At 40.3% G+C, this 16,530-nt stretch overlaps 1 protein-coding gene across 3 annotated transcripts in view; it reads left to right on the forward strand.

Moving 5' to 3' along the window:
• LOC131684282 (interferon regulatory factor 2-binding protein-like A) overlaps window positions 1-14,918 on the forward strand; it is a 70,278-nt gene extending 55,360 nt beyond the window's left edge. For all 3 annotated transcript variants that reach the window (XM_058967002.1, XM_058967004.1, XM_058967001.1), the window contains one exon: window positions 3,224-14,918. In XM_058967002.1, the coding sequence (XP_058822985.1) occupies window positions 3,224-3,364 (141 nt within the window). In that variant the 3' untranslated portion in view covers window positions 3,365-14,918. The remainder of the gene's footprint in view (window positions 1-3,223) is intronic.
• The last annotated feature ends 1,612 nt before the right edge of the window (window positions 14,919-16,530 follow it).

Genomic DNA, 16,530 nt, shown 5'->3' on the forward strand with positions numbered 1-16,530 from the left:
GGATTCTTGTGTTTTCGCCATTCTTCTTTTTCTACTGTGCCGCTGAATATTGAAGGTAGAATTCTTCTCTTTCTATCTCTCTCACACACACATACCATCATGTAATTCCATCAATGCCCATACCTCATGACCGTACTGAACAACAGAGAGTATCACCGTTTGCATAGATGTAGTTTTGTTGGCGTCGGAAGGCTATGGAACTTCAGTTGACTACCCGACCTACAGTGTTCCAAGGTATATGCATTTGTCGATAATCTCGTACTGTACCCATAGACTTTCACCTCGAAACCAACACCCTTTGAACTAACTTACTCTCTACTAGCTATCATGTAGTTCGTCTAGTCAGAGTTTATAATCAGTCCCATTCTCTCAGGCCTCCTTTTAAAAGATGCATATGCTCCTTACACCGATCTGCGATCAACGCCGAAAATATGGATGAAGTCTGCGAAAATTAGAAGCATGGCAAATCTCATGATTATGATTCCGTTTGTTTGCTCATCAGATCTTCTACGGCTATGTTGAACAACAGATGAGAATGCGCATCGCCCTGCTTCAATCTTTCTAAGTCACAAACGGGGGTAAGGTGTCTCTCCAGCCATTTTGATTCTTCCATTGTCATACGAACCAGCTTAAGCTAAATTTACATCTTTCCGATCCGATTCAATGTCCGGTGTCGTGCCGAAGAAGTGTAAATGCTCGCATTTAAAGTGTATAAAGAATATTGGTGTCCGTGCACGGTATTGAACCGATCTGAATTTCATTTAATTGAATCATATGCTTTGTTCGTTTCATTTTACTGGATCAAACTCGCTCTGGTATTCGCCGACAAAGGATTCAGGCAACGGACTCAGTCTGCTTGTCAGAATACAGGAGTTTACTTTCTAGGCGGCATTGAGGATTCTTATGCATGGAGAGTTATTACACCCGAGATTGGAGCCTTTTTGGAAGATATGGGCATATGAGGCCATTCAACCAATCCGAAGGTGTTTTTTCTTCACCTAGATCATCCCGATTACCCTTTGAACAGCTGGTCACTTCTCACTTTCAAAAGTTCGTCCGGGACTCCCTCCTTCCTCACCTTAGCTTCGAACTTCATCTAACGTGGGCGGATCCACATCTTGTGCATCATTCTCAACCCTTATTCTAATTATGTTATCCCTAGTTGTTTGTTCGTTCATTTGAAACACAAAATGATCCTTCCACTTGGATACAACACCCTGTGCGGGGGCGAGGTGCTGTTCCTTCTCATGCTGTTGATCGTTTTTTAAAACAGTCGTTCCTGGTGAAGTTTCCCTGTCTCAACGAGAACCTTTTTGTCGTACCCACGTTTCTTACGCCAATAAAGTTTTCCGTCAATTACCCTCAGCTCACTAAGTCGTTTCCTGTTCAGGCGTATTGCCGTTGTCAGCTTTCAGTTTTTGTCCTGGGGTGGCATTACGCATCTCGAAACGAAAGGTTTATTGTATGCAAGCTTGTATGAAAAATTCGATTCGAAATGGTTCCATAATGTCGCCCCTGGTTTTTATTAATCGTCGCTCTTTGACACTCAGCATCGAACCAGTTATTTTGCCAGTTTTCTCATGTGGTACCCTGTGATTGTTGCACCGCTTCTACACTGCGTTCAGTTTATCTCTTGTTGATCGATCTTCAATTCGTTTGTCGAGTAATTGAGCACATTCCTCGACAACAGTGTTCAATTGGTCTTACCCCTGGCACTGGTTATGTTGACCAGTCTTACGCAAATTTAACACACCTCGGAGGGTGCTGGCATCTGAGAAATGTCCACCGTTGGTGTGAATGGTCGACCTGGAAGTACGTTTCGCCATTCGTGTGTTTCCAGGTATTGAAATGATTGTTGAAATGTCTCGCTAAAGTCCTCAAAAAGCTAGTCTACAACGTTACGTATGCTTTCCACAAGATCTCGGAGTATCAACACTGCTTTGTCCTGACGCAACCTACTACTTCTAACCTTGTAGTTTACACTTTTAGGTTGTTTCTCGTCGTCAAGAAGCGTAAAAAGGTGAACGCAACTTATTCCGATTTTTCAATAGTACCACAATCCTGATATTACAACGTTTAGGATTTACCTCACGGCTGATAATTACAGTCCCATCTTCCCGATCTCTCCTAACTTGCGAGTATAAAAGAGCGCTTTCAGAATACCCACAGGCATTCCACAAGGCAGTCATCTTTGTCTGCTTATTTTTATATTACTTATCAATGATATATGTAGTCACATTAGGTTTAGAAAATATTTAAATATCAAGTCTTACAATATTTAAAATTATCGCTTGGAGCTAGCAGTCTAGCTTACTTCAGAACTTTTTGGGCTATTCGCCCTCAGAAAACCTCCAGGAAATAATCCAGTTATTTGCCGCCCAGACGCCGATAGATGTATAAAACTCGCTCGTATTTTCCTGCAGATAATTTGAGTTTTCGACTTGCTGTCAGGTCTTATCTCTGACGTTTATTTGTGTGCGCCACTCCGTGCTCGTCCTAACCCTACTCTGTTATGGTTCCCTAGACCTATACTGCACATGAACAATTTTTCATTTTATTCTACATTCCTTGAACAATTTCCTTCAAAAAGTTTCTTACAGAATTAAATCTAGAGTAAAAAGTTCCTGAAATTTATTCAAAAGAACATAAGGTTTTTCAAAAGGGTGGTTCTCCCGTGGATCGAGGGATGGTTCAATTGATACAAACATTTGGATTTTTGTAGACTAACTAGATATTCAATTCTCCCGAAATTGATTCAAATCCTTTTTTCGGTCTTTTCACGAGGAATGTATAATATCGGAGAGAGGAACCATATGATATGAAATGAAAAAATAACAAGCACTGGTTTCTTAAGAATAACTGAAAAATTTCCCTATTTTTTCAGTCTAGAAATTATATAAAAACGAATTAAACGGTCATAATAGCATTTTTGTATGCAAAGGATTGAAAAAAATATTCTGGCTTAGAAGTCTGCATCACAATTTTTACCATTTTCCTCCAAATTCGAATTAAAATTGAATGGAACGATTCAGCAAATTACTATCAAGCATTGCCGTACATGCCCAGTTCTGTCAGTTTCTAAATACTACTTTAGCTCGCAATCAAGTAAAAAAAGCAATAATAATTTTAGGGGCGTACTTATACGAAACAATTGTATTTCTTGTTATCCCATATGTAACATTGTCCTAAACACCAATTTACAACCATTTCTCTTCATTCGCAGGGCTCCGGCGCCGAGGTGTACTGCCCGAGTGGCGAGAAGTGCCCGCTGGCCAACTCGACGATACCGTGGGCCTTCATGCAGGGCGAAATCGCAACCATCCTGGGCGAGGAGTTGAAGGTGAAAAAGGAACGTGAAACGTAGAGCCATGGTAGCGATGGTGACGAGCTGACGTCGTCCTCCTACCGATACTTGTACTACTACAATAATAACAACAACAACAATAACAGCAGCAGCAGCAGCGGCGATGCTAACAACGACAGTAGACGCAACGGTGGCAATGCCTACTATCTAACGGACACCGCAGCGACCCCACACGGTCTCGCTGGTCAGCACTACTATCCACCTCAGCAGCAGCAACATCGACCGTTGGTACCAGCAGCATCCTGGGTAGCAGCACCACATGGTTCAGCGGCTACTGTTCAACAACCGGCACCTCCTGCTGGTTGGGAATTCAGCAATGGCGGAACACGCAGCGGACTCGATTGAAAAGCACACACTAACACTAGTTAGACGAAATTTTGGGAGTCCGACTAGTTGAACTTGCTATGCTAATACTAGAAACAGCGAGAGAATCTCGTCAGAGGTACGTTCTTAGGGATGATTTTGACAAACTATTGGTAACAGATAAGTTGAACGAGGAGAAACATTTCATATGAAACCTTTTTTGGGATACCATAGCAGGAACAATTGTTGTACATAATCAAAAAAAAAAACTAGGATATAAGCGAACGCGAGAAACTTGGCTCCCTCCACAGACGAAAGTTTGAGGCAGGAGTTTTTTCCGCCTTTTGCAATTGCGCAAGAGACGAACTGGAAACGGTTACTTTTTGGCACATCTCGAGCAACTCATCGGATACGGATGGGGCGGGATCTAAAACAACACTAATCCTTTTGTATGTTTTCTTTTTTCTTACGCAGAAAGTGCATATAGGTATGCACAAATAATTAGTCGTAGCAGAGTAACACAGAATTCTTAGTGATAATCAATAAGTTGGGTAAGAAAACCTATTGGAGGAAACAAATGTGAATAATCGATAACAGTACACATACACACTAATGCGTAGAAGTTGAAAAATCCCTTACAATGAAAACGTTTGTTTTTATACAGATTTTTAATTAGTTAAGAATTTTATATTTTAATGTGGAGAAAGGCAAGCATAATTGATAATACAAAACTTTAACATAGTCGGATATGAAGCAGTTGCTATGCAGAAGCCAGTTTAGATGTTTTCTATAAGGTCCAATTCGCATGAAACAGTCGAGCAGAGGAACCATTTTTGTAGAAAAAAAAGCGAGATGTGAAACAAATGAAATAACTCTATTTTAAGAGTTGACTTATTTAATTTTTTTATTGCTATTATCTTTATTCATACTTTAAACAGCATATATATTTATGATTAGTTGCTAGTTTTTAACTATGATACCTGTAAATAGCCGAGAGGTTCTAGCGTATAGAAGAAAAATGAAACATTTTTTTGTTTTCTAATTTAACAATTTTAAATGGATGAAAAAAACCATGTTACTGAGAAAAACAATTCACAAATACAGAGAAACATTATTGGTCGTAAAGTTTTTCGTTTGTTTTCTTTCTTTTCCCTAATTAGAAATTTTGTCTTTTTTTCGCGGGTTCGGTTAACTTTTCACGCACCGACATGGTTAGTCTTACCGATCGATCATACGGTACCTTATCGTTTCAATTAAGAATTGTAGTTTTCAATTACTACTGCTCCCATGGGTTTGCAAGACCAGTGCAGAAATATAAAGCAAGACGTTTTTGGCTTTCGCTGAAATGCAGAAGATGTTTGAATAGTTTTTAGAACGGATGATCGGACGGTTGTTCCATAAGAAATCATGTACAATGGAGGCATTTCACGGATATAATTTCTAATGTTTTCCAAATACTTTAAGTGTTTTCGTCAGTGCAAGTGCGCTTTTCGAATCAACAACTTGACTAATGAATGAAACTTGAGTAAATTGAGACCAATAGCATAAAAACCGACTTGGTTGAATTTTTCACTGTGACGAGTTATTGTAAAGCCTTGTAACATCTAAACGTAGTTTATCGATGATCGTAGAGATATTATCCTGGTACGGATAGAATCTGTAGTGCTGAATTCCATTGTTGATTTGTTCTAAGGGTGCCATCATCTGTGTAGATGTTCAGCTTCTCCTTCTTTTCACGGTTTTGTTGATTAGCGAATTATGATTGTGAAGCCGTCCAAATCGAGCCCTTCAGCATGCTATACGAAAAAGTCGTCATTCATTAATTAGGCCGCGCTAAACTGACTAAAATTTAAATGCCGCTAATTTCCATGAAGAGGGTAAGAATATCCTTTCTACTTTCGTAATGAAATAATTGCTTCTTTGTTGATCAGTCTGCTGCGCTTATCTTCTTGTATTTGCCGTATCAGCGCCGTGTATCACGATGGCTGTCTTTCGGCATTTTGGTGACATATTCAGCTCATCGTAGTTGTTAGATGTCAATCGATTTGTGCTGGGACAAACTTTTCAGGTTCTGCCGTTCTACCTCAGTGGTTGGCGGTTTAGTTGTACATGATAGCTGTGGTCTCAAGGATGCAAGAGCTGCGATCGTCTTAGCTACTACACGTACGGTGCATTGAGCGGATTTCAGACTAACATAAAAGTTTCTCTATTCCAATCTCACATAATCACTAAGACAGTCACGAATGTGGATCTTCTAGTTAAGATAATTCGTTCAGTTTAATGCAATGGTTTTTATTTTAATATCAGCAAGAATAGAAAATACAATCTTATGATTGTATCGATTCGTACTCCAAGTTCTCAAATTTATTAGGCGAAAAACTACGAAATGGTGCCGCCTGAATTTAATAAAAATAGAAACATCACACGAATTGTCGGCCTCATAAATCGGAGGCGGGCGTAGTGTAATTGGTAAGTACACTACGTGTACCTTGTACACAATTCACTGGGGGTCTATTGCCTAGCACAGATTCCTTCCTAAACGCTTAACGGCACCCAAGTAACTCAATTTCACTGAGTACGCAATCGACAACCTCATCTAACTATTGCAAATAGATGCGATCTATGCCGACCTGTGTGTCATTTTTGTTAAGGTAAACCACTGTATTGCTCGCTTTAAGTTGGATTGGTTCAATTTATATTTTCGAGTTTTTTCTTGCAACCTCTTGCGCCTCACAGTAACTTGAATCCGCTTGGTTCCTGATCTATTTCAACGACGTTTTATCTGGTTTACGCCGACGACGTAAAATTATTTCCGCCAAAGAAAAACTGTCTGATAGTACTGGGAGCGGGTCTATGTAGTGCTCAATCAAACTAAATATGTATGCAGGTATTAAAAGACTTTCTTTGCTACACTTCCGAATTCGTCTCGATGGAATTCCGATCTATGGACATCGATGAAATTTCGTTCTCTGGACCTCTTCCATTGCCTCAAGAGCATACCGAATTCTCGTCGTGATCGTCTGGAATGAACAATGTTTAATAACACTATACTCTTGGCTTGTTTGGTATTCGCTGATATATTGCTTCACAGTTTTAATCCTTCACTATTACAACGCCGTTTACTGCATCGAAAGCACTCAGTGCAGGTTCGTCCACTATACTGACCATATCAAATGCGTTCAAAAGCGAATCCCCCTCCCTTACATCACGCTCGAACGTTCCTGGCAAACTTCTTCCCAGATTGATGCCCGTCAAATTGAGGTCTTCGGATTTACACACACGCGGTTCTTGTTATACAACAGCGAAGATTTTAAGCTGTTTGTTGGAAAAATCTGCAATCCTCAATCGAGCGGATGAGACGAAATATACTGAGATCGCCTGCGAAAGTCTGGAGAGGAGTCTTCAACACTAATGTGTTGTTATTGAAGTAAAGTCAAAACTTCAACGGTCCCAAGTAGCTTTCCTGGGCTGCTCCTGACGTAGAACTGAATGTGGGTGCCTGGCAATCTCCAACCATTATCTCTCAGTCTGTGAGCTAGGATCGAAACAACTGCAACAACTACCGTTAATTCCGAATTTCCGTTTAGTAATCGGTCTATTGTGATTCATTCTATCAAAAGCCGCAGATAGGTCGGTGATGCCACTGGCAAGAGATGCTCGAAAGATTTGGAGAACGCCGAGGTACCTTTTCAGAAACAGCGAAAGGAATCTGCGGGGTTCCCTATTGAAAGACGATTCAAACCGAGAAGCAATTCAATTACCAGCGTTCGTTTCATCGGCATTGATGGTGCCTAGAGTTTGGTTCACAATTACAACCGGTTCAATTTGTTCATAGAATTTTAAATGTCATAATACACTTGCATCTTCGTGATTTTAACTGGCAATTTTGGAAATTTTGCATTTATAGCGTAAAAATAGCGAAATTCAAACAAAAATTTTTGTTTGGTTGTTGTTGTTGTTGCTGTTTATTGACGACACTTTGCAATTTGGGTGAATTCGTGTCCCAAAATTTTTTTTTGCCTGCAAATTTTACAATGCAGTTCAGTTATGCAGTTACAAATCAAAACATAATTTTATAACATTTTAAATAGTTCCCTTGAGGAATTTTACCATACTCTCCTCATTTTTCCTGTCTAGGGTTGCCACCTCTGGAGAGGCTTTAACCCGGAGATTTTCACTGATCTGGGGGGTGGTGGATTTTGAGTGGAACGAGACAAAAATTGGAATCAAAGCGATTGCTAGGCATTTTAGAGCACTTTAATCGCTTTTTATTAGCACGTTAAAGTAAAACTGTAAATTTTTCACGCTTGAGGACGGTTTTATCGGTTTAATGTGGTGTAGTATTTCACTTACCTGACTAAGTGCCAAGAATACAAAAGCACCAGCTACTCTCACTGTGGAGGTCGAACGGGCATTGCTCTCCACAACTAACAGAAGAAGGAGAGCAAAGGAGGCAGAGCTGCGACATCATACTATGTGGTGTCGGTTATTCGTCACCAACAAATTTTAATTTCGCATATGGCTTACCGAACGAGCAGCCGCTGGTCCCCTAAGACGATTTCGCTAGATTTTTAGAGCAGCGTGCACTCAGTGCACTAGCGCGACTTCCGGAAGGTTAATTTGTAGTAAATTTTATTTGTTTTTCATTTTCATTGCTTTGTGAAAGAAATTAGCAATATTTGGTGAACTCTTCGCCACCTTGAAACGAAGGGTTAGTAGGGGAAAATAAATCTGAACCAGAGTAATAGTTTATTTAGACTTTTTAAATATTTTGTAAAGAATAATTCCAAAAAAAAATGAACCTATGCTTCTCCCCACCAAACCCGGAGAAATTGATGTAAAACCCGGAGACCCGGAGATCGCTCCCGAAAACCGAAGTCTCCGGGTCAAACCCGAAGGGGTGGCAACCCTATTCTTGTCGTTGCGCAGAGCCGCTCGCAGACTAGTCGACTCGATATCGTGCTTCCTTCTAACCTCGTCGTACTTTCTGCAGCGAAGGATCACATGGCGGACATCTACAATGATCCCACAGCAGTCGCACATTGGTGGTGAAGTTTTCTTGAGCAGGAAATCATGTGTTAGCCGGGTATGCCCTATTCGAAGCCGTGTAAGCACTCGCTGGTCGGCCGAATTCTCGCGTCAGTCCACTTTACTGTGTCGAATTTGTCTTCTCGAAGCTTCACTTCAGTGGACGCAGACCTTCGACGGTACCACTGATTTCGGATAGCTGTTTTGATGTGATTGTCAGCGTCAGCTCCCAGTGTGGCTATTTGCAAAGGAGCATTACCCTTGACTTCTCCTGCGAGGTGATCTGCCTCTTCGTTCCCACGGACGCCAGCGTGACCTGGAATCCAGCAGAGATTGATTGTACGGTGTCGGATCATGGTTTCAATCTCCTGGATCCACGGATGCTGAGATGTGCCAGCTTCAATTGCCGATAAGCAACTGGCTGAGTCTGTCATTATCAGAAGGTCGTTGGACATGTAGTATGTTGTTATCGCTGTTTTTATTGCAAACGCTTCGGCCGAGAACACGCTACACTGTGGCGGAAGACCATTCTACTGCTGGAGATGTTCTCCAAACATTCCCGCGCCTACTGCGTTGTCGTCTTCTGATCCGTCGGTGTACACAACTGTTGATCGCCTGAAACGGACGTTCAGGAGCTCCTGAACTATTGGGCGAACTACTTCAGAGGGATCTCCAGCATTCACGTATTTTTTTATGTCCCACATGACGTGGGGCTTGGGCTCGTTCCAGTTTCGGTCAGTTAATCGCGTTCGAGTACAGCTATTTGGTAGGGGAATTCCGATCACCTTTGACAGTTTTATCGGAAGCTCGACGTACTAGTGGGAGATCCGAATTATTTCTACTTTTTTTCAACATACGGATGGACAATCGGGTTATACTTTTGAGAACGAGGAGATCAAATGGTAAGGTGCCTGCTTCGGCCATGATGGCTACGATCGGACTTGTAACGAATGCAACAAATGGATTCACATGCCTTCTTCGTTAGCTTGCAATGCGCTTTGAAGTTCAGCGATACCAAGGGTTTTCAGTTGATTTTATGACTACTGTATCTATCCTGATGGATTGCGTGGACTCACGGCGGGCATTCGGGCTACAGTAGGAGATGCTGGATTTTGTTGCTGATATCGTGAATCCAACACTTTTCGCCCATCTATGAACGGCTTTCACTGCTGACTGTAACTGAGTAACCGAGATCACAGAGCCCTGTGATACACCATTTTCCAACGGTAGCTTGCACGATAAATGCCCATCGACGTTTACCTGGAACGTTCACTCGGAAAGAAAGCTAGTGAGCATGATTATCATGTTTCCGCGTATCTGCCACTTTCGTAATGTTCGCAGGATGCCGTATCTCCAAGTGGTGTCGTACGCCTTGGCCAAGTCAAGCAGACAGTGCTCGTCACGGTCAGGTAATGACCTCTCCAACTCCGCAAAATATGTGTGCGGTTAATCTACCTACCACAGCGGGCAGGACTATAGCAAAAATTCTGATAACGCCATTTTGAAAACTTTGAAGACTACCAAAATCTTGACGGATATATGCAGGTTACCAGATCTTGTATCTGCATATGAATAGTTATTCCTATTTTCAATTTTCAAGTGAGAAAAGTAAATTGGAAAGAGAAATAATAAGGCATTATTGAGAGATTAAGAAGACGGAAAAATTGTAAGATCTTAGTGCAGTAAACTTTAATTATCGTACTTTGCTTTATAGTGAGTTTACGTTTAGGTTATGGTTGCGGTTGGCCGTAACTGCGACATTATACCGACATTCTGCTTCATGTGCTAGTTATTTTCCGTCGGCTTATTTCCGCTATGAGGCTAAACACCGACGTCAGAGAGGTGACTCCACTATCTGGACTAGATATCGACCCATCAACTCATGCACCGGGGACCAACGGCTTTACTTCCCTTCCGAAAGAAGGTGTGACCACAGATTTTTTTCACCTCAGAAAAATTTCAACGACCTCAGACCAGTGGCGGTTACGCTTACCACTCAACCACCGGGGCCGTCTGGTCCGACATTAGCTCGATTGCGGCTCGACTTGATTCAATATTGAGCCTGCATTTTGGTTAACTTTCGATCGAAATATTTCATTTTTGATATATTTTTATTTCCTTGCATTTCCTGCAAGGAGGTTTCTTGCATTTTTTGTAGGTATTAGTAGTAAGAGGAGCGCTCAGTGAGCAAATGGTTGCCTGGCTGCGAATCAGCGAAAATGCGGACAAGTGACTTTTCTCCATATGAATTGTCGTAAAATCCATACAAACTTCTACTTCCATCTGGTAGTTAAGACTTCTGTTTTGTCTATCCGCACTGACTGCCACTCACCGACAACAGCGAGGTAACTCCACCATCTGGACCCTGGATATCGGCCCATCAACACATGGACCGGGACCAACGGCTTTACTTCCCTTCCGAAGGCAGACGTGACCACAGATTTTTCACCTCAGAAAATCTCAACGACCTCGGCTGGAATTGAACCCAGCCCCCTGGGGTGAGTGGTGGTCACGCTTACCGCTTAACCACCGGTGCCGTCATGGTAGGTAGACTTATCCGATTTGGATCAAATTCCTAGTTGAGCTTGGAATCAACTGAAAGTTGTGCCGATTGAGTTTTCAAAACGGCGTTTTTTTCTGGGCAACATCTGAAACCATCCCTTGCAGTTCTTTGATTCTGAGCTGCTGTGTATAGATCTAGTCAAATACGTTGGAGTTATAATGGATGCCAAACTGAACTAGTCTCCTCACATTGAGTTCCAGAAAGCGTGCACGAACTTTTGGAAAGACTTGGGGTCTCAAACACAAATACATCTACTAGATTTACACGACAATTGTGCGTCCAATATTGTCATACGGATACTTTGTGTCTTCCTTACAGGACATTCCATGTGAAATTTCCCTCTCGAGAGCAGTGGTTGTCTGGCTACATGGAGAGACAATAACAAACGCAAGTGGTCTGTCACACTGCCGGCTCTCTGATGAAGGGACGCACTGGTGCTGGTGTCTACTGTCGTGAAATGAGAATGGAACAGTCTCATTCGCTAGGTAGATACTATATGGAATTTAAGTAGAAATCTTCACGATTATGTGCAGGGTACAGGCTCTTCAACAGAACTTGTCCGGCAAAGTTATAGACTTCTGCTTCGATAGTCAGGCTGTAAGCAAGGCCCTTAGCTCAGACAAATCCCGGTCTAAGTGAATGCATTCCGAACTCAAATAGAAGAAATTAGCATTGCCCCTAGTATCAACCTCGTTTGGGTGCCCGGACATTCCGATAATATTGACCAAAGTAGACGCAGAGATTAACTTTGCCTGCTTTGCCAATTCCTACTAGTTGGATAAATGAAAAGATCCGGTCTTGGGCTTCAGCCGAGCACTGCAACTATTGGCGCAATTTTATCGTCAAGCAAAAGTTTTTTTTAAAAAAAACCGTGCGCAGTAATTTTGAATAACCTCTCACCCTTTCCGAAACAACACGTGATATGCTGAACAGGGCTTTAACTAGCCACTGTAAACTCACTTATCACATGGCTACTATTCAGTCCGCTGAGTTATTTTCATGTGATCTTTGTGAATTCGACTTCATATCATGTGATATGAAACTGCCCAGAGCTTCCGGCTGTCCTTACATAGACGAATCTGTGTTTGGGCGACTGAAACTTCATAACATACTATATGTAGTTTATAATCCAGTCTGACTTACCAGCTGTTTGTTTTTGTCCTGTCATTTTTCCACAATTCCAACTCTACTTCTTCCCTCCTCCTACTCCTTTCCTTCCGATCATGGGAATCATGGACAGGGCAAGGCACAAATCACCTACTACATACGGAGAACGTGCCAGTTGAACAAATATATTTTGCTGCTTGATTTTTAAACTGCCAGTATCTAGCTTGCAACGCAAAACCTTTCAAATAGTTTTAAAATCGAATTTGAAACGAAATATCAAAACTATGCGAATCTATGAATAGGAGAAGCACAGTTAAATGTAAGCACAGTTAGCTTGCTACCAAATGGAATCATACCTTCTAGGTTGGAATATTATGTTAAAAAGTTTTTTAGGGATTAACAATTTAATCAACTGCCCACGATATTCTTGAAAAACCTATATCGAATTTTGTGTTTGTCTAATATGGCAGTTTAAAAAAGTTGTTCGATTGCAGCATTTAAGCCATCATTAGCGTCGCGTCGTGGTAAGATCCCTGGCATAACCAATCCCATTTTTTTACACTGAACAATCAGAGATTTGGCTGTTGATACAGTGGCCGATGACGCAAACACATTATTCAATTAAACTTTAATCATCAAAAAATGTGAAAAAGGATTACTTTACTAAGTTGTTCGTTATATCTCGGTGCCATTGTTGCTCTCCTCTGTGTCTTGGCAAACCACCGGGGAAATCGTTTCATTTTGTTAAGAATGTTGCTTTAATTAAACTATTTCAAAACGTACCTAAAATAGCATATTTAGGAAGATAGCAATCCAACCTGAAACCAAACATTCGTAATTAACCATAATGAATCCAATTGCATAGGATAAACCTGATTGTATGTGTACGTAGGAAATATGAACTAAATTAACAATGTAGTGCTACCAAACACGAGAACATAACTTCGAATGGTTCCACTCGCTTTTTAGTGCGACCAAAACAAATTCGACAGTTCCCTCGGGAATGCAAAATTGGCCAAAAAACAGACACAATTTGAGGCAATGCTGGAGTTGGGATACCATAAGACAGAAACAATCTCTGAAAACTGGCGTTTGCCATCAGCTCATAATATTATAGCATCAATTGTTACCAGTTGCATTCATTAACCAAGCGAACAGTATATATAGTTTTCGAAAGATAGATACGTATAGTGTGAGATTTTGCAAATCTGAGTTGGTTTCATCGAGAGGCAAAACAGCATTAAGTACACTAACGAGCCAGAAACGCAATAACAAGATTAGTTTTCACGCATGATCCGGTGGAATCTGATTCTACCTTTTCGCCTGTAGAGTAGAATAGGATGTTATTCACTCCGACTCTGCCTTTGCCGAGTTGGAGACTGTAAGAACTCAAGCCTTATTAATTTTAAACGAGTCGAAAAATAATCTGTTCATATGTTTGTTTCCACAATAAAGTATTACTATCATTGCTACAAGTTTATTGACAGTTGGTAAAGCGTTGACTCGATATGGCGTTCCATTGCTTAGGTTTGCTGTTAACTGTAGTGTACATGTGTTATTTTCCCCTAGGAAACTTAGCAATATACCATTTGAGCGAGTGAAGTATATAAAGAACAAAATTTAATTTGATTAATTTCATCGGAAAACTCTGACGGTAACGCCTGTTTGTTATGTTTCCTCCTGAAGAAAACAAAAAATAAAAACCGTAAAATGATTGGATTTCGAAACAGCAATGCCATTTCGGTTTAACAGATTCCATTGGTTTTATTACACAATTAAGCATTTGCTGACTTGGACTGGCCGCTCGCTCTCGAAGATCGTACGTGCGAATCTAATAAGCAACAGTCGAAAGCTCGTCCCGCGAGCACAGCTGCTTCCGACCGGCGCTAGACAGTCACACATTGGAACACAACACTCGCCATATTTGTACATATGTGTAAAGCATAAAACCATTGAACAAACAAACTAAAACGAGTACATTGAACAGTGAATAGAACAATTAGGAATCATTCAAAATCACGACTACCGAACAGAGAGTTAAATTATTGATACATACATGGTAGAAAATACAATAGTCATCATTTTTCATTTGGATGGTGTTTCACTGAACACTTTTGCTATTTGACAAACAAAAGAACATCTCGTAAACGGGCAAGCAATAGAAACTTGCCTAAAAATCCTACATAAAATAAACAGTTGGACCGGAGCATTTTCAGAAGAAAAATACAGGAACTAAATACTTCCACAAGGCGGGAGGAAAATATCGTTCAAACTTTTATAGTCATGAAACGAATGAAACTTTTAGCGTGAAAATTATTGCCAACAGCGATTCACGATATCAGCATTACGCCATTGAAACCAACCAAACCAAACTTTTATGACATAATCCACGAGGGCAAATTGATTAAAATAATTGAAACGAGAACTAGCTACATGATAATCCAATAAGCATTGAAGAAAAATTGTAGGTTATATAGATTGGTACTTTGTAAACAGTCAGACAAGTTTGTAAATAAATAAAACATTCGAAAAACATTGGAACATATGGAAAAATTGGTTTATTTTACATCCGAAAGAAATTTTTGCGAATCAATCCTTTTACCCGTGCAGTACAACCGAAATACTCTCATGCCATCGGATCGAAGCGATTGCAACAGCATTCATGGTCGCGGTGGGGGAGTTTTGATCGCTGTTTCTTCCGCACTTGCCTCCTGTGAATTTAGTGTGGATAGTTCTTCACGAATTGAAGATGTTTGGACAAAGATTAGTACACCGACGAAGAACTACTTTATTGGAGCTGTTTACATTCCACCAGAAAAAATGACTCGACTGCATTATTATGCAGCTCCATCTTCTAAAATCTCATGCAGATGTAAACGATGTGATGATCGTCCTTGATAATTTAAACCAACCAGGACTTATGTCGCTTGAAAGAAAACTTAGAACAAAGTGTAGACCAGTTTGAAGTATCGGTGCGAGATTGCATGAAGCCGACGATAAAGCTGATAGGTATGAGTGATGAATTAAATGAGCAAGAGTTGAAAGAATCTTTGACTGAGCAAAATGAAGTTTGTGCTGGCATGAAGCATTTCAAGTTTCGTAAAATGTATTCCAACGAAAAGTTCAAATATGCCAAATATAGCGCAATAGTTGAAGTTGATGCGGAAACATTTTTTAAAGCAATTGAGATCGGAAAATTAAATGTTAGATGGGATAGATGTCGTGTGTTTGATGGTCTGGAGGTGACACGATGTTATAAGTGTTGTGGGTTTAATCATAAAATTACTGAATGTAAAGCCAAATGTACGCTATGTCCAATTTGTAGTGGCAATCATCCGGTGAAAGACTGCAAATCGATAGAAAATAAATGCGCAAACTGCTTGAAAATGAGAAGTGTACAGAAATTTAATGTTAATATATAAACTACACAGTATGGAGCAACCAATGTCCAGTCTACGGCAGCGTGACGCGACGAGTGACAAAACCCCAAAAATCAATGTCTTGTTATTCTTTTGTAAATATTTATTATATTTTTCTCTCAGTTTTAATTAAGGTATCTCAAAATTTTACTATAATCGCATGAAAAATGAATATTTAACATGTCGTTGAAGCAAGTGATGTCGAGGATTTCTGTTCAATTCAATTAATTAGAATTGTTAGTACCTTAGAGTTTCAAATGGCGATATCTCAAGAACTACGCAGCCGATTGGAGCAATTTTAAGTTCATTGAAAGGAAGAATGAATTTGCTAAACTATAGATGGGAGATTTTTGTGCAAAACTGAATTAAGTTTGATCTGCATCAAAAAAATCCAATTAAAAAGTTTCATATCATATCAGTAATTTATCTTTATACGTCTTCCAATTTTTGAGATGGTCTCCCATGGGTCACTTATCATGAATCTGACTCAAAATTTAGTATGGTTTCAAGATATATATGGCTCATCTTGCGCATTTTTGCGCCGAAGTTGGTATATCTGTATTTTTGAAAATACCCATATGGAGACGCCCTGTAGCTCATAAATCTCCTTGCAAATTAATTGCCTAAACAACATCATATTCCTGAAAAATTAGTGATTTTTACTAGTTTTGTCAAAGTTTTCTGCTATCCGATGAGATTGGCTACTATGATTAATGTTTATATTAACCCTTTAACGACCAACGCAT

Source organism: Topomyia yanbarensis, chromosome 2 (assembly GCF_030247195.1).
Source record: "Topomyia yanbarensis strain Yona2022 chromosome 2, ASM3024719v1, whole genome shotgun sequence".
Taxonomy (NCBI): Eukaryota; Metazoa; Arthropoda; class Insecta; order Diptera; family Culicidae; genus Topomyia; species Topomyia yanbarensis.